Source organism: Coffea arabica, chromosome 4e (genome assembly GCF_036785885.1).
Source record: "Coffea arabica cultivar ET-39 chromosome 4e, Coffea Arabica ET-39 HiFi, whole genome shotgun sequence".
NCBI lineage: Eukaryota > Viridiplantae > Streptophyta > Magnoliopsida > Gentianales > Rubiaceae > Coffea > Coffea arabica.
The window spans coordinates 7977382-8003004 of NC_092317.1; the positions used below are offsets into that span (position 1 = coordinate 7977382).

A 25623-nucleotide genomic window follows, 5' to 3' on the forward strand; every position below is an offset into this window, starting at 1 on the left:
AAATTCTTGCTTCTATGTGTGGCTCTTTGTCAATGCATGCAACGGTTTTCAACACACAATTACATACATTTTGGTTGCCGTGCACGTTTCATTTCATGTCTACATGAAAAAATAGGCAAACAAATGATATTTATTGCTTTCGTAAAACTATATTACTCCACTAAAAATTAGCCAAGGATTATCTCTTAAAAATTATTAAATGTTCTAAAAAATTTTGGAAGAAATATTAACAGCTAGGAATGGTATACGTGTATGTGCAAATTGGTCCAAAAATCACCAAGACTAAACGAATACAAGTCCTTGTCAAGCATCTATGTTATATATAGCCTCCACCGTTTGCCAAATGCAGGTAATTACCTACCTATGTTAGGTGTATTTTTAAGCCTCCTTTGGTTGTTCTTTCATTGCCTTTGCTGTTGGATTTCCGTCTTCTATCCCCTTTCGGTCCAAAGGAGAATTCTTATACATAATTAACTGTTGGCTTTATCACATGTCATAGTAGGTATATGGCATGTCGTGTAGGTCATTCTACTCCTCTATTCCCTTTCACTGAAGTGATTAACGTTCCACACTCTATAAAATACTTCAAATCGCAATAAGAATTTGATGGAGACAAAGCGTTCTAACCCGACCAATTGACATCGCAATAAATTCATCCTCCATTTTTTTGGGGGTTTTTTAACGTGTGGGAATACTTGGTTAATGCATTTTCAAGAATGAATGGCTTCTCTAACTTGGAATTAATGCTTTTTTTTTTTTTTTGAAATTGTGGCATCAAACTAGCTTCACTTTGAACATTTTTTTGGCCTCGGATAGATTGTAGTAACAGCAATCAAAGTTGATGCGTAAATCTTTTGAATTTTTCTACGCTTAAAATAGGGAAACAAACTGAGGAAATGAAAACTAGCTGTTTAGAGATTGTTTGTCAATTTCAGTAACAATTTCGAGGGTTAGTTACTAAGCAACAAAATCCTGTTTGAGATTACATATTGCCTTTGATAATATAGGCAATGTAGGAGGCAAATTGTACAACCCAAACTCTAAAAAGTAGTTTTAACATATCAAAAGCAGTAGTGTTACCCAATTCATATTGGACAAAGAGGCACGGAATTTCTTTTTGTCCCATAAAAGTCACCAAATACCTAATTTTCTGCCATATTAATTTCTTCCATGCTACGTACAAGTAGTTCAGTCTTGGACATTTCTTGATTTTTTTGCAGAGATGATGGTGAGGAGGAGATAGAGAATGACAGCAGCGTAGGAGCAAATCACAGAATAAGCCGCTCTGTTGCAGTAATTTTTGAAATGGTCACAAACTGCAGTCCAACCGATGTGATTATTCCCATATTTCCCTACCCATCCAATAGCAGTTGCTGCTGCACATCCGGCCATCAATAATGTGCTCATAATCTGTCCAAATCCACCACATTTGCTAACTTTTTTTTGAAGTGTTTTAAGTAATTAATCTTGCAAAAACTATCAGAAGAATTAAAGAAATACTAACAATTGTTTCAATTGCCAAGAATCCAACCATCAAGACATCTTTAACATTAGAAAGGCCATTTGTTTCGATTTTGTAGTATGGCACCAAAAGAATAAACATGATTTTTCTATCTTGTTGTAAGGGAGGGTCAGGATAAGCAAACAATATATAGATAAAGAAGGTGTACTCGCTTGAGAAAACTCAAACATTTTCATTCAACCCTAAATTGAATTAACTTTAGCCTACCAAACTCAAACTTTCGCACCAAATCCAACTCTTGAATAGAAGAGTCCAAAATCAACACCTAAACAATATTAGAGGATGGAAACTTGAATTTGATTTGAGCCATGGCTTTTCCTTGCTACGTATAAATATAGCAATGCATATACTTCACTAGTTTGGGTGGCCAAATTCCATGGCTAAAAGCATATCACGTAGTAACATAACACACCAAACTTATCTGTGCATATAATCCTAAACCATGAGTGTTCCTCATAGCATTATTGATGTACCTTCACATTTTACCAACAAGAGGTCAAAGATACAGAAAATACAACCGAGTATTATCAAGATTCGTCGCTAAAAAGCCTAAAAATTGGTCACTGAAGAACTAAACATAACTTACCAAATCATGCAGAAACATGACGAAGTATGTCCTTGGCTTCAAGAGTAGCACAGAAAACAAGGATAAAACCGAGAATCCACACGCAGCAATGTTTGCATATGCAAAAAACCTGCACATATTTTGCTACTTAATATTTCAATATAAAGGACTACAGATGATTATTTGCTTCAAATTTTAATGGGTCTTAGCTACTGTTTTTGCTTGTGTGTGTGTAGTGTGTGAATCTTACTTACTTGAAAGCTTGAGAATAGGTGTAACGAGCAACAAATTGCATTCCAAGAACCACAACGGTTTCCTTACTGGTGAGGATCAGCCATGATGCAGCAAGGGTGGCTCCGGTGGTTAAAAGTCTCAAGAAAATTTGGGCCCCAAAGAAACGATTACTAGTTATGTGAGGTGGGCTGTAATTTGCCATTGAAGAACTTTTGGGAACTTCCTCCTGAAGTTGAAGAAACTAACTTGTGAATTTTGAAGCTCTAGATACGGGAGAAGTGAGTAAGGAAGTTACAGTCAAGTGGAACTCATAAGCGAGAAAGAGGGGAAGTGGATTACCACAAATCAGGTTTGGGCTGATTATATTTCGGGGTACTAGTTATTTGGTCGATTAAGGTTGGATGGTTGAAATGTTTATTTTTTTTTGGTTTTTTTTTTTCAGCAGAGGAGGGGTAAATATTTAACTAGCCTTTGGTTAATTAGATTGAGGATTGGAATCTGAGATGTGCACACTAAGTGTTTAAGTTCTTTTGTTTTTTTTTTTTTTTGCTTTAATATTTAAGTACATGTTGAATACTGAAAAAAAAAAAAATAGTACATGTTGAATTCTTATTCTTTGGTAATATTCTTTTTGTGAATACTGAAATTTAAGTGCTGAATTCTTATTTGTTCTTTTTATAAGATTACAACTAACCACACCATGGGATAAAGACCTCCAAGCACTCTGAGTTTCAACCTTAAGGTCTCCTTGGCTTTGAATACTTTATTTGTTGAACTCAAGAAGTCATATTTTGGTCGATAAGTTAAATTTTGAGTGCTGGATTAAAAGATTTTATTTTACATTTATTATTTAGTTTAATACTGATAATTTTTTTTTTACTTTTATATTAGACTAGTTTTTTAAATAGGAAAAATGACACAAAATTTACCTCGCCTTTTCCAATTAAAATTTTGCGTTCCTTAAATTTGATTACAAGAAACAGAACATTTTATTCTTGAATTCCTACAGCATATATATATATATATATGACGTTTACTTTCTTTTCTTTTCAGTTAAAACAAAACTATCTACTTATTTTTTCAAATTAATTATAAAATTCTTCCACTCTTGTATATATATTCTTTGCTTTTTTTTTCTTTTCTGTTAAAACTTTCTCCAGAAGGTAAAAGGACAATAAATACGCTGTCAGCAATTCTCTGCACCACAAGACTTCACATTTTTGTTCCCATAAGTAGAAGAGAGACAAAAGATACAGAAGCATTTTGCTGGCAAACAAACTGAAATTACACAACTCCTACAGCATTGATCCTGGACATCAGCAACATAAATCACACGAAACATATCATCTTCTTCAACTATTACAAGTACTAAGAACTTCAAACTTGAATCCACCTAGAATTCACAGCTGATATGATTGTGAGGAGGAGATACACCATGACACCAAAGTAGGAGAGTGCCACAGAAATAGCAACTTTTCTACAGAATTTGCCAAAGTTGTCACAGATTGGCATCCAACCAGTATGGCTGTTCCCATGTTGTCCAACGTATCCAATTGCAGTTGCTGCTGCACATCCGGCCATCAGTAGGGTAACCACCATCTGTCAAAAAAAAATCATCAAAATTCGAAAACCGACTCAGAAGTTCAACATGTTCAATTTCTTTCTTTCTTTTTTCTTGGAATTAAAACACTGTAGTACTGTAACATGAATGATCACCAAAATTTTCTATCATGACATACCAAATCATGGAGGAAAAAGTAGAAAAACTTCATTCCAACCAGAGATTTGTAACTAATGACGAGGAGAAGAAGCAAGGATAAAGCCGAGACTGCACACACGATGACATTGGCATACGCGAAGAATCTGCACATTCGCGAAATAATAATTTCAGGCATATATACAAATTCATCTATGAAATCAAAATACAGCAATGCATATAGAAAATATGGTTAGAGATGGTACTAGTGTTTCTTACTTGAATGCCGGAGAGTAGCTATAACGTGCATCAACAACCATCCCAAAAACCGCAACAGTTTGCTTGCTAGTGAGGATAATCCATGCTGCAGCAAGGGTGGCTACCGTGGCCAAAAGCCTCAAGCAAATTTGGGCCATAAAGGAAAGTTTATGGGTTTTAAGAGTTGAGTTATGGATGTGCTTGGCTTCAACGTTTTCCATTTCAGAGTTTTCTTGAACTTAAGCAAGATGAACCAACAATTACTAATATGTTCTTTACCATCAGTTGCAGGATACAATTAATCTATAACTGTAGATCTAGGATATGAATTTGGGATGCCGAATTTTGGGGGGTATTTATAGGCGAACAAAGGTGTGGGATGTGGGGAACTGGATCAGTCTACCAAAACATGGGCACGAATTTAGTGCTACTAGTTCTTACGTGAAAAATGGCGTGTCATTATGATTTGAAGAAGAACTAAAAAAGTTTTGTTGGAGCTATTTCTAGAGGTGTTTGTCTGTCCCTATATATACTAGGTGTAAATTAAAAGAACAAAATAATGAGCAGTTATTAAAAAAGTTTTATTAGGTAGTGTAATGTGATTTTTTTTTATTGTTAAACAAAAAAAGAAAAAGGGAGTTATTGGCAGTTATTGGAATCTACTAATTAGCTTTTTAGTGTGAGGGTACATAGAGCACAAATTAAAAGAAAAAAATAATGAGCAGTTAAAAGGTTTTATCAGGTTGTGTAATGTGATTTTTTTTTATTGTTAAACAAAAAAAAAAAAGAAAGAGAAGTTATTGGCAGTTATTAGAATCTACTTTTTAGCTTTTCAGTGGAAGGATAAATAAATTAAAAAAAAGTAACAAAAAAAATTTTACACCGTACCCCTTTCTTCTCCCTTTATATACAGTAAGATATAAGATAATATATTCATGGGCTTCATTTAAAAGCGCTGAGCATGACCAAATCAATGCTAGACTTTTTTCTTTGTCATTTTCAAATGTTCAGACAAACAAAGATTGCAGGCTTCAAATCCTCTGTTCCCAAAGTAGCCTCTGTCCCTTATTTGTGGTAAAAAAGAGTTTTATTGATTTGGGGTAAAAAATAAAGAAGAGTTTTAGTTAATTTCTATGTTTATGATCAACAAGACTCTTTTTTGTTAAAAAGAAAATAAAAAAAAAGTTTTGAGTTATCTGTTTTAATTGATTTTGAGTAAACTTGTAAATCGATTATTATCGATTTATTTGAGTTCGGGTTAACAAAAGACTAAAGACACGTGGCAATTGTACAAATAAGGGACATAGGCTACTTTGGGGACAGAGGATTCGAAGCCAAGATTGCAAAAATAAAGAAGAGGGACTAACTTATCCACTTTGAAGCATTATATACAGTTTTGAAGATATTTTTGAGACATAGAGGCAACGAGTTAGCAACTTTGTTGGGATTCATAATGTCAGTTTTTGGGCCAATTGCAAGAATAATACCAAACTTACATATCTATACTATACTACACATAAAATCTGAAGACGGGGTTTGGAGTTAACAGAAAAGCTGCATCATGTAAGCCAATACATCTTTGTTTTTGGAAATATGAATGATATAAGAAACTGAAAGAAGATAGTGATAAGATGGAATGGTTATTTTGTTTCATGTAACCCTTCTGTTTCTTTATCTCATAGTGTCATGAGATTCCTTTTTAGCCTTCAGGATCATTTAGACGTTAGAGAAGGGGTAACTCAGGACAAAAGTAAAAGATGATGAAGATCCATTTTCAAGCTAATTCAAGTGTTGAGGGCTTAAACAAAATCCAATAGCACTGCAAAGATTTTAGTGTTTAATAACTTTAATTAATTTAATTTTCTTTGGAACTGGAAAATCCCATTTCTTTTCAGCTATTAGGCCACAAAATCCAATAGCTTCCAAACTTCATTTGCATATGAAAAAGATAGAAATCAATTGATTTCTAGTTTCTACTCATAATCTAAGAGGGGAGCCTTTCATGTTATTGTTTATTAAGCCAACTGTCCCTTCAACTTCAAGAGATCTTTTACTTTTAACTAAAAATGCATTGGGAATAGATGACTGATACCAGCAAATCAATGCTTTTATAGCAATTTTGGTGCCTGCAAAAGATCTCTACTCCAACAGGTTGCATGCTTCAAAAATGGAGCTTACAAAAAGCCCATTGCCCTCCGGCATGTGCTCTCTTTTCCATTCAATACAAGCATAGCAAGTTTGCATGAAAAAAAAAAAAGGACCCATCTTTTATGACAACAGAACCATCTTCTTTTTTCATTTTTCCCAAGGGTGGTAAAATGAACTTTTGAACGTTTTCATTTCTTGCTATGATCAGTTGTGTTTGTCCATTCTTTTCGAACACTTCGACTCTATTCCCATGTTTGTACTTTTCTTTGCATGCATGGGTGACCTGCATCTTGATATTCAAGTGAAAGTTGCAGAAAAAGAAAAAGACTAACTTGCAGAGTTCTTATTTTCTGCCTCTCCATTTCAAGTACAAAGAGAAAACGTCATGTATTACATTTACAAAGTAGAAAACGTCATGTATTATTCTGAATAATCTGCAAATTTATTTATTTATTTTTTGTTTAATTAACATTCTCGTATAAACGTAGGCCAAGTTTTCTAAGTAAAATTAAGAAGAATAAAAGAGAGTTCTACACCAGCTACTTGGGAGGAATGCACCATTAGCTCAATATCTAGTTTGGTTTGGATCTTTCAACAAAAAATTTTCTCACCATGCTGATGGTTCCTGCAGTTCAGTGAGGGCACTACAATCTGACAAAAGTTTGTTTCCTTTTTTTTTTTAATTGGTAGAAGACAATGGTCAAAAGAAAGAAACTATTGTCAAACTATTGTTTCTTTCTTTTGACCATTGTCAAATAGGAGTATAGAATGGGCAATTGAAAGGAATATGAGTATGAATGTGCTTAAATTTAGTATACACAAACTTAGCCAGCAAATTTGGTAAAACGTACAAAATAAAAGGGCTTTGAATGCAATGTGCAAGGATTAAAGAATCTGTGTACAATGTTGGTATGGGTACAAATTTTTCCTACACAGTAAATTGAGCAATACACCTAAACATATCAGCCAGGAGGACTTTCACCATGATGAGAAGGTGATGAAGTGTCACTTTCTAGCTTTGATTTAGTCCTTTTTCAAAGGAGCATGAAAGCTTATCTACACTGTTTACAATTCTTTCACTAGACTGAATGATCTATTTATTCTGATGGATTTACAGGTGACATGGGCTATGGCCATGTCTGTAAATGGCCAAGAAGATACATGTACTGATATTTACAAGAAAAGCTACATCAGTTGGTAACTTAACAGGACTTTCTAGTTGTCAAGGTCAAAGTACTTTGGATCAGATGGATAATGATATTCCACATGCAACTGCAATGCCAAACTGAAAACCAGTTAGAGAGTCTTAAATATTCTCAGATGTGAAAGACTCGCATTAACTAGCAACAAAGAGTACATTGACTAGTAGAGGTCCTGTAGGTCTGGCATTTCAATCAGTAAAAACTACTATCATACATGCTTAGTGTTCTTTAGAGCACTACAATTCATGTTGCAGCAGAGAAAATAAGTTTTTCGGAGTCAAAATGCATGCATCCTTCCAGATAATGCCCATTTCTATGAATTTGCTTGTAATTCTCTCATGCTCAACTGCTAAGTGCAAATTATAAAATTCAATTGTGCATGACAGAATCATAAACAAATCCACAGAAATTATCTGGATGATTGCATAAATAAGGCTCACAGCCAATTGACAAAGGCCACTCCCAGTAACTACTACTAAGTCATAGATAGAAGGTATCATGCTCAAAACAGACTACGACAATATAGCTAGTCATGGCCCAGAAGATGGTAAACTTGATATTTGAATGAAAAATTGAACGAGTTAGCATGTGAAAAATCAAGAAAAAGAAAAACATGAATTAAGGGGGATTTAGAACACAAAGTAATAGATAATTGAGAACAAGAGTTCAACAACAACTTGTGTATGCTTTCAGTAACATTAGAATTAGTATAATTCAGGCTATCTAGCATATTATTCAGTTTTAACCTCACCAATTATCTTGTCCTCAGGCAAGTTACAGTTACAGTCCCAATTCCTAAATATAGTTATTTATCTGCAACAAACCAAATACTTTCAAAGCAGGTATACATCTTCAGCTTAGACATATAAAATTTGAAAAAGAAACAGTGAGATTACTATTTTTGCTTTTCCCTACTGAATTCTTGATTCAGGTTGAAGGTCATGTTCTCTTATAGCAATTTACTTCAGTTGTGTCATCCTAATTATGGACAAAACCACCAATCAAAAGCAGAACATCACACACTAGAGATAGACTTTTAGACATACCTTCCCCTCGTCAGAATCTGAATGACGCTGAGGGAACACCACCCTCAAATCATTATACAGATAGAAGCGCCTCTCACCTTCAATGTCCATTCTGTTTCTCACAGGCAGAGCAGCAGTATCAGACTTGCACCTCTGAAATGTTCTGGAATATTTCTTTGGGTGTGGACACAGAAATCTGACATGTAGAGCATAACGGAGAACACCAGGACATGCAGTACTGTCATTGACCTTTGAAGTGCCATTTGCGTATTTGCTTTCAGTAACACTAGATGGTACAGTAGGTACATTCTCCAACTCTATACTGCCCCTATGTTCTTTAATATCTGATCTTTCTACCAGATGAACTCCATCCGAACCAGAAAGCACTGTTTCATGCTGTAAAGAATCACCACTTTTTGCAGTTGTAGGTGACTTGCCCTCTTTTTTCAAGTCAGATCTCCTTCTGTCTAAAGCTAAAGTAGCCTTTTGGCGTAGAAATGTCTGCAAAGGTTTATTGATGAAATAGATAAATTTGGTAATTCTATGTTCTTTACTCATGACAACCACCTCCAAATATGCATGATAAAGAATCTGCTTAGTCAAAATACAGCAATTAACAAAAACCATGGAGGTAAGATCAATTCAAGATATAACTAGTCAAGAAACCTTGTCTTTTTGTTCTTTCCTTTTTCTGACAATAAATCATGTACATGTACTAATCAAGGATAATAGAAACTGTCAAAATGCTCAGTCAGCTAATTCACAATTAACAGCAGCATGGAAGATAATCAGAAGAGCTATCTGCCAGTCTGTTCTTGACTGGAAGCAACCTACTTCTCTATTAAGAAATACAGCTTCCATCAACTGAGCATTTCGAGAACCAGTAAGTGAATTATGATGTCTACACTTCTCAATGACTAAAAGTGATATGCTCATCAGCAATAAAAGCTTCGTTTCAGAGGAGGGGAAAAAGGTAAACAAGCAGATTGATCTCAACTTAGTTTATTAAGCAAAACCTGAGTAGAAGACCAAGTAAATGACTAAACACAAATCCATCTCAACAACAAAAGCAAACAAGAACAAAGGTACTGATGTAAAAAACAGAGAAGAGCATGCTAATGTTAAGTTTTCGATTAGCTTATGAAAGCCACAAGTACCTTGGTGCCAGCAGGCATGTCACTTAAATCGTAATTACAAACAAATGTGTGAATGGGTGTTCTCTCTGGATTGCTCAAAACCTGCAAATGGAAATTCAATTATCAACTTAAATAAAGAAACAGCCAAGAGCATCTACGCAAGAAGAAAACAACTAAATGTTTAGCAGCTAGCAGCACAGTCCACAAGAAACCTTTTAAGTTCCAAAGACAATTCAAAATTGTGTTTTCTTATACTCAAGGATTTCATCTGAACAGAGTTCATTTCAACTCACATGGTAAGATATCAATACCTTGAAGCACGAAATTAGATCTAGATCTTAATCATGGAATGAGAAGTAACAGTAAATAGAAATGAGTGCTAAAAACTTTCTACAATGGTGAATAATGATAATCTTCATGTATTTGTATTGCTAAACCAATCAGGAATCACAACAGTAGCTAGATGACGAAACAGATGCAAAGTTAAAAAGGAAAAAGAAACAGAAAAAGTTAAGAAATGGTTCTATGCAACAATATATGGAGGAAGTTGAGAGACTTTTACATTGCAACCTTCACAGCACATATGCAAGGTTTTTACTATTGTTCAAGTTCTTCCTTCTATTCACTTATATCCAGGTACAAATAGGTCTGAACTGAGTGAGACCACAGAGCACAAGAAAACTCCCAGTTTGATTTCCTAGGAGAGTGGATTTTTTTAAGCAGATTGACTTATCAACTTGGAGAAATTCGCATAAGTTTATTCAATTATGTTTATGGTCAACTTCAGAATAATGTGCTAATGAATTTTTGCAAAGAATAAGGAACTAGGAAATGCTCTCATGAAGTCCATCTTCCTTATTTAGGGGTAACATGTTAATAAACGAGTACATCTATTTGAAAAAAAAAATGACATTGAATACTTGGTCTCCACTTTCTCGTTTCTAGAATAATTTCACATTGCTCAGAATCCAAGTTGATTGCTAATTAACTAATAGATGTAAACAGATAGCCAGTACGAACATAAGTCATAATCAATTTAACTAGTTTATTCACTCCTGTTGAATAATCTATAAAACTAAACCAGCAGTTGCAAATTCAATTACAAGCAATAAGTATTGCAGTTATTCATTGAAATTAGGCTTTAAAGAACTATCGGACAAATCATGTTAAGACTTTAAGGTCAGAAGTCCTAACTTCACAGCTAGGAAACAATAACCACAAACTCAAAATCATGATAGACATGAGTGGTCAAACAACCTTCCAATTTTATCTGTAACTTGATCTTCATAATTTATCACTTGAACTTACTGTAGGAGCATATTTGCATGTTTTAACAGTATATAATTGCTTTGCCATTGGGACGTCACCTGGTGCAGACGTACAACATATTCATCCACAAGATACAAAAACATTAAGGGACAAGAATCACCAGTTGTATACGCCCTTTCATAGGAACACGCAAGCGACTTCTTTCTGTTGGGGAGCCATTGCTGCTAAAGCTCCTCTTCATTGTTGGGGCTTTGTACTTATTAGGAGACGACTGCCCTCCTAAATCTATTGATGAATAATAAAGTAAGTAGTTATCACCATCCACACTTGTCGCAGAAAATGGAAGTTTCTGTGGGTGGGGTGAGAAGCTTCCTCCAGTAATATTAAGAACCGCAAGGAAACCATCAAATTTCTGCATAAAAAGTTCAGAGTGGGGTATAATGAGGTAGAGCATAAAAGCCTAATTGAACAAAGAACTTGCCAACTGACATCGGGAGTATATGGAAAAGTACATGAGACACAACTGATGTATGAGTTTTAACATGAAAACTTACCTGGGACGGAATCCCAGATGCTAAACGACCAGATAACAGTGATTCCTCAAATGAACCAACCAAGGATCTTTTAACAGACAATCCACTGAGATTCCTACCTAATTTGGCACATTGGTTTGTAAATGCTGAGTCACATCCCAAGTTACCTCTAGTAGCAGTTATACTTTCAGGAGTGAATTGCTCTAAGTTCATTTGAAAAACATCAATATCTTCAAATGTTTCACATGCCATTTTAGAATCCTTTTCTGTTTGAGAAGATGGTATGGCACAGATAGTTCCTTCAAGTGACTGTCGTATATCCTTCAAGGTTAAACAATTTTCATCAAGTTCCAACATTTCCTCATACTCTTCCAAAGTTCTCATTCTTCTAGAAGACTTGGGTCCAAGAGGTGACAGAGACAATGATGGTGACACAACTTTTTCCTGCACTATGTCTATCGCCCCATTTTGAGACTTTAATTTAGGCAATTTTCCATAAGAACTTACTCCAGGGGAAGATGAATAAAATATTTCAGGATGACCTTTCGCATCTTCAAACAGAGGGCCATCTGTAATGATGCTAGAGTTTGTCCCACTATGTTGATTGTGAGTATGAATGAATTCAAGAAACTTAGATTTGGATGAAAACAAGGTATGGCCATGATTGGAGTTGCTTACATTACTTATTTTATGTTCTTGCAAGTTGATCCCATAATTTTCACCATACAACAGAGAATCCATCCTGTTAATGTCCCTTCCAGGGTCTATGCACCTATCATTAAATTCATCTGGTAAAAGCAAGCCATTCAAAGGAGAAAACAACTGTTTCCGAACCAGAGAACCAGTTGCCTCAGTGGTACCAATGACACTGGTTGAAAAAGGAACAGCAGATTTATGTCCTTCAAAAACACCAACATTAGGATGAGTAGTATTTGGTCCAGTTGAATCGAATCCCACAATCCTTGAAGCAGGAGTCTGAGCAATCCTTCCACCATTAAATGGCAAAAATCTAGTTTCTACTGTACCAACTCTTAATCTATGCGTGTTGGCCATGCCATCTTTATGTGCACTGCCGACATCAGCATTGTTTGAAACCTCCCTTGACAAAGTGCAAGAGAGATCCCCGAGCATATGATTGCTTGGACGACCAATGTGCAATTCATTCGTATCATAGCTCGCACCCGTTAATCGAGGTGGAGTTTGTGCCAATGTGCGTAATGATACAGTCACCTCCTCAGCAATTTTGCTGGAAGACACTTGAGGCAATCCCATTCCTGAAACAAGAAACCCTTTTCACCACGTTCCCTAAGGTCTTTTCCTGTTCACTCAACCTACCCAATTGAACCTAATCTATCCCCAACAAATTACTATCTTATTCACGATAGACACAAGTAATTCCAACTTCACAATGCCAGCAACAACACACTTAAAAGAATCACCTCAGAATTCATAGAACACAAACCAGAGTTCATTTACATTTCAGCAAATAACACTACTGCACCAGAATACACATTCCCATTCTTACGGCAGCCCCCTCAAGCAATTGCACGGCTAAATTGATCACAAAGGTGGAAATAAATTAGAGTATGCAGCAGAATTCAAACTGCCAGCGAACCCGCATACCAAAATTAAGGAGGCATCCATGAATCCTTCCCCAATATCAAAGCCAGCTCTGCAATGTTTCAGAAGAAGGGAAAAGAAAAACAAGGTTAGCTCATTAGGCAAAATTTTACACTCGGAAATAGATTGCAACAGACAGCATAAAGAAACAGTTTTTCTCCAAATTAGACATCGACATCCAAATAATTCTCATCATTAGGGAAGTCAACCCCCTTTTCCCCCTCTCCACACTAACATAGTATCCAAAAAAGAAAGATTGGATATCTTTAGATTAGATGAGCTAAAACTGAGCTGGTTGGTTCACTTAATCTTGGCACAATGCTAAAAGGCAAAGCAATCTTTAGATGACCAAATGCAACGTTTCCAAGCAAGATGTTAATCAGCTTATTTCTTTTTTAACTATTTATTTTATCAAGCGTAAGTAATATCATCTCACCTTATTCAAACAATACTAAGAAAGTAGTAAAAACCAACAAAAGAACTTCACTTAAATTACAATACTGATGATCATAGCAAGCATTGCCATGGATTCACCATCTCAACCCACCCCACAAAAAATTCTAAAAAGAAAAATGAAAAATGATTCTCTAGTACAGCAATAAATGAAATTATGCACACCTATCAAAAAAAAAAAAAGAAGAGAAAAAGCAGGTAAAAAAAATACGATGATGAAATCTGAGCTGAAAACCAAAGCATAATAACAAAAAAAAAGGCAAAAGGCATAAACTTTCTATGTATTTGTACAAAGAGCAAAAAAGGGACGCACCAGTGAAGCTTCTGAACTTGTATAGATTTTCTCTAATTCAGTCAGATAAAGCTCAAGAATCATACAAATAATCTGGGCTAAAAATAAAAATTGATAATCAAGTTGGATTAATATATTTTTTTCTAATTTTATTCTGAGGTTTCACGCATTTCTATCTGTTTCTCTCCTCTCATCTCTCTCTATCTCCCTCTTTTCTGCCTGCAGTTAAAAGAAAGAAGAATAGTTGTTGAAAAATGGAGGCTTGTTAAGTTGTAGCCTGTTGGCCTCTCAAGTCTCAACCCATCTTGCACGCATATTTTTGTGTTAAGCTATATATTACAATAATCGACTCTCAGCGCAATGTTTTTGTTTTTTCCCGTTCATATAAAAGATTATGGATGGATATATGCAAGGATCTTTTTGTTGGATTTGTATACAATTCTTTTTTAGGGATGATAACGGATAGGATAAAATTTAATACCCGCGAATAGTTGATCTGGTAGAATCTGGACGTTGATGGATAATCTGTCAGGGTTTGATATTTATGAGAAGCTACTAACAGATAATCCAATAAGATTTGATAGGAGAATCCTAATAATTCCATATCCGGTACCCAACATACAATATGTGTGTGAAAAGGAATTAATACCTTTGTTAAACTTGCATATTCTCTCTGGTTTGTATTCACTTTCTATACAAATCCTTGTTGAGAACTATGAGATAATTGTTTGAATCTTTTTTTGAAAAACTACTAAATTTATTCATCATAAAATATTGAATTTCTCTATAATTCTATTAAAGCTTAAAATTCAACATAGTGTGCTGATTTAACATGATATGTATTGATTTTAGGTTAATAAAATAAAAGCTAATTCTCTTTTTTTTTTTTGGAAATTATTCAGATTAACGGGTAGAAGGTACCGATGAATGATCCGAACCTAAAATGAGAGGGTTTGGTAATAAGAATTAAAATCGGTAGGATAATCCGATAGTATTTGGTAAAAGATTTAGATATATGAGTTAGGATTTGATAAGAAAGTTTTTTGAGGATATTCAACCCACTATCATCCCTAAATTTTTTTTCTTTTTTGATTTTTTAACATTAGAGGACTGTATTTTAACAAATGGAAGCTTCAAAAGAATTTTCTTAACTACCTTAACATGACGGAAAGTTATATTTTGGTCACTACTATCATGTGATTTAATCAAACATTGAATCGAATTGAATGACATATTTGACAAGTTTCAATAAGCATTCCAAAAACCAGACTCATTTAGTGCCTACTTTCGAAGAAAAATAAATGACAAATTTTCGACCCAACATGGAAAGTTAAACTTTCTAAGTCTTTCTTCTAATTTAGTTGCTCATCAAAAGCCTAAGCTAGACGTCGTATGGCAACAATAAACCATTGAGTCTTGGTCCATTGGCCAAAAAGACCCCCTTAAAGCTCTTGCCTACGCAAAGACAGAGGATCAAATCTCCCGACTTAGTGCATCAAGAAGTATAGTGCTTATTGTTCTTAAAAAATTCGGAGGATGCAATAGTGTTAAATAGTTACCATTGTTGTAAAAAAAAAATAATTTCATATCGCAACAATAATGTTATAAGCAACCTTATTTGTGTAAACACATTTATCAATCACTTTTTTATATCATATATATCAAATCGCTAAAATACATTTTATTACAAAAACTCCTAAAAATAGCAGTACAAAGAATTCTAATTTTGTGAACACGAGCACATGATTTTGGTCTATATTTGGATGTAAAACTCTACCAATGTTTATTGTGTGGGACAATGAAATAGGCCGTGTAAGAGAAGTAGGATCTCTAACATTCTAACATTTTCATGTGCACTAGAAAAATCTTTTAAATAACATTCATAATATGTGTATATTTGGAAGAGAAGTCTTAATCAAATTCGTGTTAGGTTAATGTTTAAGTTCAAGCTTCCTAAGCTCTCTTTCCATTTACATGACAAGTGTATCGATAAATTCTCCATCAATGTCATGTGGGACTTGTATAAGTTTAGGTTGTGTTTGGATTGCATTTTCCGTCATTTTTCATGAAAAAATTACTGTAGCGATTTGATATATGTGAGGGAAAAAGGTGATAGAGAAATGTGATCACGGAAAACGACAATATTTTCCGACGGAAACAAGCAATCCAAGTAAGGCCTTAGATTTTGAACTCTTTCCAACTTTTGTAGTTGTGATTGAATCATACAAATATTGACTTCCCTATATCATATTGCCACATAGCATCTTTCACAATACTTTAGAAGCTGTGCATTTTTGCTACATGTGACCTGTTTTGAAACTTTTGGTTGGGGAAGAAAATTTGGTAGAAGTTCCAGTCACCTGTGCAAGAAAATAGAAAAGTAAAATTAGGCAGAGGAAAAAAAACCGATGCATGGCTACCATGGAAGCAGAGGAGTCCATCATTATAGTCGCATGTGGTACAAGTCCGTGAGGAACGAGTGGCAAAACCGCCAAGGGCCGAGGTTTCCAACCAACCACGTTTTCTTCTCCTTGTCTATAAGTTTGCGGCTCTCCTTTTTCCTCCTACATTTCTAGAGGATTGGGAATGTAGAACACTCTTTCCTTATTTTTTTTTCCTATGGGTTAGGCGGTTCAGAGAGAGGGAGAGGTTTCTGATTCGAGTTCTCCTACTTATATTTTTAAAAAATTTAATTAAAAAAATCACACTATATTTTCTAAAATGTTGAAGACGATTTAATTTAGTGATTAAAGTTAAAAATCTAAAAATTAAAAGTTTTAGAATCAAATGCTCTCACCTCCTACCTACTTAAATTTCACCCTTCACTCACTGAAAAATATTTTTCTTTTCCGACCAGAAAGAAAAAAGCTACACCTTAGAAAAGTAGGGTTTCTCTCCTTTTTTTTCTTTTTTTTTTTGCTTTTCTAATTCGACAGTGACTTCAAACCTTATAAAAGGAATAAAAACAAAAAAAAATTGATAGTCTAACAAAAGCCCTAATGGTCACTTAGCTATTAGAAATTTGGAGGCCAATGAATTTTATATTATCTTCTGCAAAATTATTAATATATTTTTTTAAAGAGAGTACGTAGTTTATTTTATAAAAAGTATATACATAGTGTAAAGAGCAAATAAAAAAATTAAAATTTTGTAGTGTTTGGTATTTTAGGCGGTGTCATAAGGGAACTGGATTTTGACATAAATTGCCACTCAGCCTAGAAGAAACAAACACTCCAAAAGAAGAGACAAAATTTGATCTGTTTATGCATTTGTGTATGACCTCGTCCTCAATTTCTATTTCTACTACGTTTCACAACTTTAAGATTCACCACCCAACAAAAATTTCTGCAATCCGCCATGTTTTTTTTTTCCCTCTTTCTTGGTCTCTCGTGTTTTGTTCTGCAATGAATGCATCTTGGCCAATACAAGAAAATTATTCTCCATTCAACCAATTTATTCAATCCTTGCCTACAAAAATAAATGAATCAATTTGGACTCGACGCAAATTAATCATCTTGATTATACTCTTAAAAAAGCCGCAACATTGGCACTTCACATCATGTGTGTTTTGATAGCAGATTATTTGGGACAATTTTGTGTGAAAAAAATAACGTTGCACTTTTTTGATATGATATATGTGAGATAAAAAGATAGTTGAAAAATGTATTGATTTACCATTTACCGAGCGTTTAATGTTGTACGACTTACGGGATTTACTAAAATAAATTTTCAATCACAAGGGTATTCTGAAGTTCGGGACGACCACAAATTTGCCGAAAGCCCAAATCGTTTTGGGACCATTTATTCTGGGCCAAGTTTAAGCTTGCTAAAACCCAGTTTATAAATGGACTTCAAATTGGAATGCATTGTTGCATTGGTGTATTAAGATGTCCAAATTGGTTACTATTATTTACAAAGCCCAATATGGTAACTAGTAAATTTTATTGTGACAATTTTTGAAGTAAAGTAGGAACTGAAAATGAATTCTTTCTATATTCGTCCCTTGGCTTTTCTCCCTCTAGCTAAAAATAACTAAAGGATTGAATAAGACTTCATGAGAATTTGGGATTTACCAATGTGATTATCTCTAGATCTCTACTATGTATAAAGCTTCTACAAAAATTTTGGTGTAAAAGAAATGCGTCATTTTTTTTTTTTTGTATTTTTAGCACAAAAAGGAAAATGAAAAAAACAACCAAAAGAAAACTCCAATCCAAACCAGTTTTCCACGTTTGGGGTGTCATCTTTCTGTATTTTCATTCTTAAAAAAGAAAGAACTCCATCCAAACGAGTTTTCCCCCCTCCAGTACTTAAAAATGTGTCATCCTTTGTATTTTTTTCATTTTCGCATATTTGAATTGCGAGTTTTGCTTATCGGAATTTTTTTAGCACATTTCTCAATTATCTATTTACCTTATATAATCACGTAGTTACAATAAATTTTTGTACAGAAACTCCAATCTAAATCGACAAATTTGTAACTTTACACATCTTTTCTCTTTCTGCCCATGCCATTCAGCACAAATTTTTTAGTTAAGCACACACGTGAATTATGTTAAAAACACACTAATAATACATTAAAGAAAAATTCGTTTGGATTGGTCACTTTTTCAAATACAATTTTACAATAATATACAAATAAAAATAACTTAAAAAATATTTTATCCATACAATATATCAAATATTTTAAAAAAATTTTATAATAAAAATTTTTCATATACACTGGTATAGTCAAATTTTTAAAAAATACCTTTAAAAATAACTAATTCAAACGGATCATCTGTATATGGGACGTAGCCAATTAATTATATGATTGTTCTATATTCTTGAAAGAAAAAAAATAGCATAACATAAATTAAGATATTAAAGGAGAACTCAAACTGAGCTAAGAAAGAGGATCCACCTCTATGGGCAAACAGCGCCATCCAAAATGGCCAACTCGCTTAGAAATGGGTTGGTTATACAAGAGTAGAATCGGAGTTCAAATTTGGCACAAGGAGAGGTCTCTTATCCCTCCAGACTGGTTCAAGCGTAAGCAAACGGTGCTTAGGAGTTCAAATAAACAAGTCAGTGATGCTTATCAGCTTTTTTGGACAGCAATTGAATATAATAAACCCGATAAAGGAGGGTGGGATCGTTAAATTCTTAAACAACTCCAATTTGATACAGATTGCAGGGAATAGACCGATAAAACCCAACAAAACAGAAAAAGATAGACACAGAACCTCGTTGCTGACTCAGCATTGAACTCTGTAAGCTCTCCATAACTTCCTAATTTTAGTAAGTTTTCCCTGAAATTGTTTTCTTGAATCGTTCAGCAACATCATCTCATCTATCAGTAATCTGGGATGGAAACTTTGAATTAGTTTTCTGAATTTTAATGTTTGACTTCTTTCGTTCAAATCCGTCAGAGGGTTGCTGAGACTGTAATTTGAGTTATAAAGTCTCAATGATCTGTCTTTTTGACTTCTTTCAAGAATATGTTCTTGATTTAAATAACGTTACTCTCTAAGTAATTGTGGTGTATAAGGTTTTCTAGTTTCCTGCGTATGCTTTAGAAAATATTAATTGCAGCTACTGCACCATGTCAAACTATGCTGCAAGACTCGTCTTTTAAGTTTCAGATAGGGTGTCTGCAATGTGGCTTTGACTTCTTTCTAGTGATTGGCTTGCTGTACAGAAAAATAGGGTAGCCCGGATGACCGGACCTAAAGCAAAAAAGGCTGGAGCAGATGCACTTAATTTTTTGTTTTTCCACCACTGGATTGGGATTTATTTTAAACTTTTTCTCTGATGGAAATCTAACAGACACAAAGCAAAGTGGAAGACAATCATTTATAGAGTTTCTTCTGATTTTAATTGTTCGCATCTTAGATAATTGTTTCTGGCATTTAACTCCATTTTTGCTGTTAATGAGATTCAAAATCAGACTATTTGCTATTTGCAGCATGTTTGATGATTTTGTCTATTCACTATTGCACTGCTGTTTTGGGCTACGATATTTGAATGTGTTGTATACCAAATAAATATTGATTAGTGAATTAGCATTCTTGGTTCTTTGCCGGCTTCATTGTTTATCTATGCAATATGTTTTTTCTTGGAACTCACATCGTATATGGTTTCTAATTTGTATTCACTTTTAGGTTGTGATAATATGAATTACTCCTTGAAATGCCAGTTTCTTATAGTGACTGTTTAAAACGTTTATGTTTCAGCTCCATCGTAGTGTCATCACCATATGGCGCTTTACCGCAGCTCTCACTCAATCCGCAGAGCCGTTGCCAATAGTTGGAGACTCTCACTAAAGCCAATTTCAGCAGCCTACAATTCTTGTGATTGGAGTTACTTCAATGAGAATAATGACAATAATTGGTGTCGTTTTAATTTTGTTAAGAGGCCATTTACATCTGGTTCTCCCCATGTGAAATTTTCGAACACTGATACTTCAACATCATCGTACTCAACATTACACCCCCTCCATGAAGGGCCTTCTTATATGCGTGCTGCTGTTTTTTGGGAACCAAACAAACCCCTCACAATTGAAGACTTCCAAATGCCCCGGCCAAAAGCTAATGAAATCCTCATCAAAACCAAGGGTACATCTGTTCCTCCTATACCTCTATTCCTTTTATTATACATCAGCTGTCAACATCATGAAAATAGAAAATCCAAGAATTTAGTTTCGTTTAGAAGATCACCAAACTGAAGGTGACTCTTTCCAAGAATATTTGACTATCTGGTTGCTATATATGACTTCAATCATGCATGAATAGTCAAAACCCAATAGTAACCGTAGTTTAAGTAATCTAGGTGTATATGTGTAGACAGCCGGAATTATCTTGCATAAAAACTGTATAGTGAATTAGCTGGATGCAAGCAGGCATGACGCAGCCAAAAGGGAAGAAATAGGATGTGAGACTAGTAGATGATGCTTCTTGTCTTGCTCAATGAGCGTTTCCATCATTACCTTAAAGTGTTAGTGCGCTTTATGAACACTTAATATCTTAAATGATATGTTTGCTTCAATCAACTGCGTGCAGCCTGTGGGGTGTGCCACTCGGATCTGCATGTAATAAAAGGTGAGCTTCCATTTGCAAGCCCTTGCGTCGTGGGCCATGAGATAACAGGTGAGGTCGTTGAACATGGCGCACTCACCGACTCTAAAATCGTTGAAAGGTTTAACATTTAGTTTGTGTGTCCCTTTCGTGATATGCAGTGTAGTTGCAAACATGCTCACCTTTTACTGATTCTTTGCTTTGAATTTTATTTCTTCAGATTTCCTGTAGGAGCTCAAGTTGTTGGAGCTTTCATAATGCCTTGTGGTAGTTGTTTCTTTTGCTCTAAGGTGGCTTGCATTGATACTTTATTTTTCATCTTCTTGCCATATTTGTATGTCATTTGTCAAATCAAATTATGAGCTGATGATGAATTTGGGTTGGAAATAGGGTCAAGATGACTTGTGTGAGTCATTCTTTGCTTATAACCGAGCAAAAGGAACACTTTATGATGGTGAAACACGGCTATTTCTCCGTAGCAATGGTAATCAAGTCTTTACAGCTTTTTTGTTGGGTTTCAAACTGCTTTGCTCTACTTGTAGGTTGAGTGTATAATTTTTTGCATTTGATCACCTTAAGTTGCCACTTTGGTGTGGAATATTATAGATCACAACTTTTTGAAATTTTTGTAGCATCAGGAATCTTTAAACTTTGATGTTAAATCCAAATATGGATGTGTCTCCTTATTCCAAAGAAAGGGTCTTTTCCCTTATTTTTAACTGTATTACAATATTCGTAAGAAGTTGAATTTTCATTTGAGTTGTATTTGAAGATTCCCATGTTTTCTTCCATATTATGCTCCATTAAACCATTGCACAAATAGTTGTTTTCCCTAATGTCTACCAAAATTTCCAGTATCTATTATGGATATTTTACCTCCATCAAGCTACAAGAATTAAAGCTTTGTGCAAAATATAGCTTTGCTTTTATGGTTAAAGGTTCAAATTTAGGTTTCCTGCATAAGCTCCTGATGGATCTTCATTTTGTGGGATTTGCCAAACAATTTTTTGCTTCTTTAAGTGAAAATGATTCTTTGTAGAACAGGCTTTAAGAAGTTTGTTTGATTTTGGATGCGCAGGAAAACCAGTGTATATGTACAGTATGGGAGGTCTTGCAGAGTACTGTGTAGTGCCAGCACATGGATTGACTGTTCTACCGAATTCCTTGCCTTACACTGAATCTGCTATACTGGGTTGTGCTGTTTTTACTGCCTACGGGGCTATGGCTCATGCTGCACAGGTTCGCCCTGGCGATGCCATTGCTGTGATTGGCATAGGTGGTGTGGGCTCAAGGTATAAAACTCAGATTCCTTGGGTAGTACTACCCATTCTGTTTACAGGTTTAAATATTTCATTTGGGTTTTATGACCAAATGAGAAATGCAGGTTTCTGTGAAACAGAGAAAGTTGTTTAATTATAATGATAGAAGCACAATGTATATCCAGATATGGTGTTTGGATTTCGTTTATGAAGATTGCTTTTATGTTATGGGAGTGAAAAGTTACTCAAGGTATCAATGGAAGTACTTCTAGAATTTTTCTTCCTTTCATCTGTACTCTTCTCTTTTTATCAGTGATAAGGCCTGATGACTGACACTGTGAAGGCCTTGTTTGCGTGTTGAAAGGGCAAAAAAGACTAATTGAGATACTTCTTCTTGGAGAGATAGCCATCCATTCATACTCTCTTGATCATTGAAGTGCATGAGTATGCCTTCATATGCTTTGATTAAGCTTGGTGGATAATGCTCTAAATATAGTACAATTTTCTGGCGATTAAGATTTTTTGAGATATTCTTGGGTTTGGGCATCTCAATAGTTGTTGTTGTTATCATGGCTTATAACTCATTTTTCATGGTCTTTTTCAAAATGCACCAGTTACCCATTCTGATTCTCAAGTACTGGAAAAGGATATGGGAACTTTTGCAGATGCTTGCTTGAAATTTATGTGCCACGATTATCTTCTGGACCAATCAATCTTCACTACATTTAACTTGTTGTGCATGACTTGCAATCGTCTCATGATTACTAATTGGTGGAAGAGCAACTCTCAAGGATCTGTGTTTAGGGAAATCACATATAACGCTGGAAATAGAAGTTAACAGTTATAACTACAAGAAAGTGTTGTTGCTTATGGATCTTCATGTTTTGGATGCTGGATGAAATCAATATATACCTACACATGAACTTTACCTTACTACATGAAAACGTAGACCATGATGGTAGCAGCCATTGTCAAAATTGTCTTTTTTTTTTTTTCCTTTGCTTCTCTCTTTTTACTCTTTATTCTTGATATCTTCCTGCACAAAAATTAGAACTTTTGGCAATTTAAGCTTTAATTTAGTGAAGTACAGAAGGTAAAAGTAAATACAAATCTCATTTTGTTTTTTTTTTCCCTTGCTCAGTTGCCTGCAGATAGCACGGGCATTTGGGGCTTCTGAGATTATTGCTGTGGATGTCCAAGATGAGAAACTGCAGAAAGCAAAAACTCTTGGAGCTACTTATACCATAAATGCACGAAATGAAGATGCTGCTAAAAAAATTAAGGTAGTTGATCCTTTTCTTGTGTATTTAATTTGGAGATATGAACAATTTCTTATTATAGGACTTCTGAAACAATAATGTTTTACACTTTTTGTCATGTTAAACTGGTTTCTTGAAAAGATTGGCTTAGGCATGTAAAGTCCTGCCAACGAAGTAATTGAGCCTTCTTTGCAGGTGGGCATGTGGTTCACATTTTGCTTTTCTTGGGTGTATGTTCTTACTTTTTTGCTAATTTAGATTATACATACATGTGTTTCAATGTGTTTCATATCTGATATTTTAATTTTCATGCTGAGTTATTGTTCTATGGATTTGCATCCTGATGAAAACATACCTAAGCTTGAATCTTTCTGATGCAAAACCTGAACTATGGCATTCTTCATGCTGCTCTATTAGATAGTTTTGACTTCATACAATTTTAATTAGCTTTCACAAGTACCCACCTTATCGATCTAGATTGAAAAGTAGCTTTCCTAGATTAATTGCTGCTGCACACCCCTCTAGTCTTGTGCAAACAGATTCAACAGTTTCTCTCTCTCGGTATCTGCTTTTCCATTTCTCTCTCCTTTTGACTTTCTATATGTGACTGCCCATAGATTTATGTCTCTGACAGAACATTATACTTGATTGGCAATCATTTGAAGCTAGAAGCTGCATACAAGTTCTTAATTAAAAATTCCTTGTAAAGAGAAGATTAAATGTTCCGCGGATAACAGGTTTATTTTAACAGGAAATAACAGGGGGAATGGGTGTAGATGTTGCTGTGGAAGCCTTGGGAAAACCACAAACCTTTAATCAGTGTGTTCAGAGTGTTCGAGATGGAGGAAAAGCAGTAATGATTGGCCTTACACTCTCTGGTGCCAAAGGCGAGGTTGACATAAATCATTTGGTTCGTAGACAGGTGTGTGAATTATTTCATAGAAATTAAAATTTCTGTTTTACATAATGAATTTTTATTCTAAAGTAGTAGTAGTATTTTTCTTTACTTGAAAGCACAACATGGACCCTTTTAAATAAACAATTTTGTTTAGAAATTTGAATCGTTCAGGGAAGGGGTAATTTAGTTGGCAGGCCCATGCTAATTGTGTTAAATGTAAATTTCTAGATTAGACATGGTGAAAACTAGAAGGTACCAACTAGTTACTGGAATTGAGGTCGTGCTTGTAACAAGTGACATCTGAGTTCGTCTAGCTTGGCGATAAAAAGCACCAGTATCAATCTCTATTTGCCAGTAAAAACTAAAACTGGAAATTACTGGCCTGTCTACATGGTAATTGAGGTTCCTTGTGAAGACCTTCTTTTGTTTGACCTGTCACGAGTTGCATCTTGTATTCATTCACCTTGCAATTCAGATTGTCAGTTGCCCTCCTATTGCCAGTTACACAGTCAAAAGTTCTTGTGCTTCCCTTTTAGTAAGAGGACCGTAGGAATATGATTCTGTCATTCAGACAATTCATTGTCAATAGCTTTTTCCTTGCTCAAGTTCTCCGATAATGCACATTAGGCTTCTAGATTATCAGATTACCTTTTCCATTTCATGTTTGTTGTGCGTAATATACTTCTTTTGGCATTTGCATGGTGCAGATAAAAGTAATTGGATCATATGGGGGTAGGGCGAGGCAAGATTTGCCCAAGTTGGTTAAACTAGCAGAAAGTGGCATATTCAATCTCAAGGCAGCTGTTTCCAGGACATTGACGTTTGAAGAGGCTGATAAAGCATACAAGGACCTTGACAAGGGAAACATTATTGGACGTGCTGTTGTGGAGATCATGTAATTTCGCACTCTGAAACTTTGAAAGAAATGGCTCTTGCCATGCCACAGTGCCGGCCTATAAGTTCTTGTTGTCTGTGAAACTAGAGTTCAGTTTGTAGAGAAACAACTCTTTCTGAATCTGGAAAGACAATGGAAAATACTTTTGCTTTTTAGTAAGTAACATTTTAGCACTTGATTTTACCCCTTTATAACTTGCAGTGGTCTTTTTAACTTGCAGATAATGTAACTTCTGCAAAAATGCATTTAGATGTTCTCCTTTATATCTAGAAATCTTCCATTCAAGAAAAGCATTATCAAACTG

At 34.8% G+C, this 25623-nt stretch overlaps 4 protein-coding genes across 14 annotated transcripts; 1 reads left to right on the forward strand and 3 right to left on the reverse strand.

Annotated features, from left to right (window-relative positions):
* Positions 1-929: 929 nt before the first annotated feature.
* LOC113741175 (CASP-like protein 1F1) lies at positions 930-2757 on the reverse strand. The gene is made up of 3 exons (XM_027268656.2): positions 2342-2757; positions 2109-2217; positions 930-1410 (listed from the first exon to the last, which is right to left on the reverse strand). Exons 1-3 carry the CDS (start codon positions 2521-2523, stop codon positions 1189-1191), a joined length of 513 nt encoding a protein of 170 aa, XP_027124457.1. The 5' UTR covers positions 2524-2757; the 3' UTR covers positions 930-1188.
* Positions 2758-3505: 748 nt separating this feature from the next.
* Positions 3506-4776, reverse strand: LOC113741283 (CASP-like protein 1F1). The gene is made up of 3 exons (XM_027268779.2): positions 4297-4776; positions 4061-4184; positions 3506-3920 (listed from the first exon to the last, which is right to left on the reverse strand). Exons 1-3 carry the CDS (start codon positions 4494-4496, stop codon positions 3699-3701), a joined length of 546 nt encoding a protein of 181 aa, XP_027124580.1. The 5' UTR covers positions 4497-4776; the 3' UTR covers positions 3506-3698.
* Positions 4777-7283: 2507 nt separating this feature from the next.
* On the reverse strand, positions 7284-14728 carry LOC113742833 (uncharacterized). 4 transcript variants are annotated; one of them, XM_072047481.1, is made up of 6 exons: positions 14603-14728; positions 11610-13260; positions 11216-11467; positions 9808-9888; positions 8672-9151; positions 7284-7695 (listed from the first exon to the last, which is right to left on the reverse strand). In XM_072047481.1, exons 2-6 carry the CDS (start codon positions 12858-12860, stop codon positions 7639-7641), a joined length of 2121 nt encoding a protein of 706 aa, XP_071903582.1. In that variant the 5' UTR covers positions 12861-13260; positions 14603-14728; the 3' UTR covers positions 7284-7638. The 4 variants fall into 4 exon arrangements, with proteins under 4 accessions (XP_071903582.1, XP_071903581.1, XP_027126634.1 ...); XM_072047480.1 differs by lacking the exon at positions 14603-14728 and adding an exon at positions 14435-14587; XM_027270833.2 differs by lacking the exon at positions 14603-14728 and adding an exon at positions 13975-14408 and having other exon boundaries at positions 7284-7708.
* Positions 14729-18821: 4093 nt separating this feature from the next.
* LOC113742635 (uncharacterized) lies at positions 18822-25478 on the forward strand. Of its 8 annotated transcripts, none has more exons than XM_072047483.1 (10): positions 18822-19019; positions 19123-19233; positions 20169-20549; positions 20994-21129; positions 21229-21298; positions 21399-21492; positions 22087-22300; positions 23409-23550; positions 24278-24448; positions 25132-25478. In XM_072047483.1, exons 3-10 carry the CDS (start codon positions 20192-20194, stop codon positions 25321-25323), a joined length of 1377 nt encoding a protein of 458 aa, XP_071903584.1. In that variant the 5' UTR covers positions 18822-19019; positions 19123-19233; positions 20169-20191; the 3' UTR covers positions 25324-25478. The 8 variants fall into 8 exon arrangements, with proteins under 8 accessions (XP_071903584.1, XP_027126315.2, XP_027126317.2 ...); XM_027270514.2 differs by having other exon boundaries at positions 18823-19019; positions 19123-19205; XM_027270516.2 differs by having other exon boundaries at positions 18823-19205.
* The last annotated feature ends 145 nt before the right edge of the window (positions 25479-25623 follow it).

Excerpts from the sequence above, each read along its gene's own strand:
- LOC113741283 (XM_027268779.2), bottom strand. The coding sequence starts at position 4,496 with ATGGAAAACGTTGAAGCCAAGCACATCCATAACTCAACTCTTAAAACC. Across the intron at positions 4,185-4,296 it reads AGCTACTCTCCGGCATTCAA|ATTCTTCGCGTATGCCAATG; the intron begins GTAAGAAACACT and ends GCGAATGTGCAG. Across the intron at positions 3,921-4,060 it reads ACTTTTTCCTCCATGATTTG|ATGGTGGTTACCCTACTGAT; the intron begins GTATGTCATGAT and ends TTTTTTTGACAG.
- LOC113741175 (XM_027268656.2), bottom strand. The coding sequence starts at position 2,523 with ATGGCAAATTACAGCCCACCTCACATAACTAGTAATCGTTTCTTTGGG. Across the intron at positions 2,218-2,341 it reads ACCTATTCTCAAGCTTTCAA|GTTTTTTGCATATGCAAACA; the intron begins GTAAGTAAGATT and ends AAATATGTGCAG. Across the intron at positions 1,411-2,108 it reads TCATGTTTCTGCATGATTTG|ATTATGAGCACATTATTGAT; the intron begins GTAAGTTATGTT and ends GGATTTGGACAG.
- LOC113742833 (XM_072047481.1), bottom strand. The coding sequence starts at position 12,860 with ATGGGATTGCCTCAAGTGTCTTCCAGCAAAATTGCTGAGGAGGTGACT. Across the intron at positions 9,889-11,215 it reads TGAAAGGGCGTATACAACTG|GTTTTGAGCAATCCAGAGAG; the intron begins GTGATTCTTGTC and ends TTCCATTTGCAG. Across the intron at positions 7,696-8,671 it reads CAGATTCTGACGAGGGGAAG|TTGCATGTGGAATATCATTA; the intron begins GTATGTCTAAAA and ends TTGGCATTGCAG.
- LOC113742635 (XM_072047483.1), top strand. The coding sequence starts at position 20,192 with ATGGCGCTTTACCGCAGCTCTCACTCAATCCGCAGAGCCGTTGCCAAT. Across the intron at positions 20,550-20,993 it reads AATCCTCATCAAAACCAAGG|CCTGTGGGGTGTGCCACTCG; the intron begins GTACATCTGTTC and ends AACTGCGTGCAG. Across the intron at positions 23,551-24,277 it reads ATGCTGCTAAAAAAATTAAG|GAAATAACAGGGGGAATGGG; the intron begins GTAGTTGATCCT and ends TTATTTTAACAG.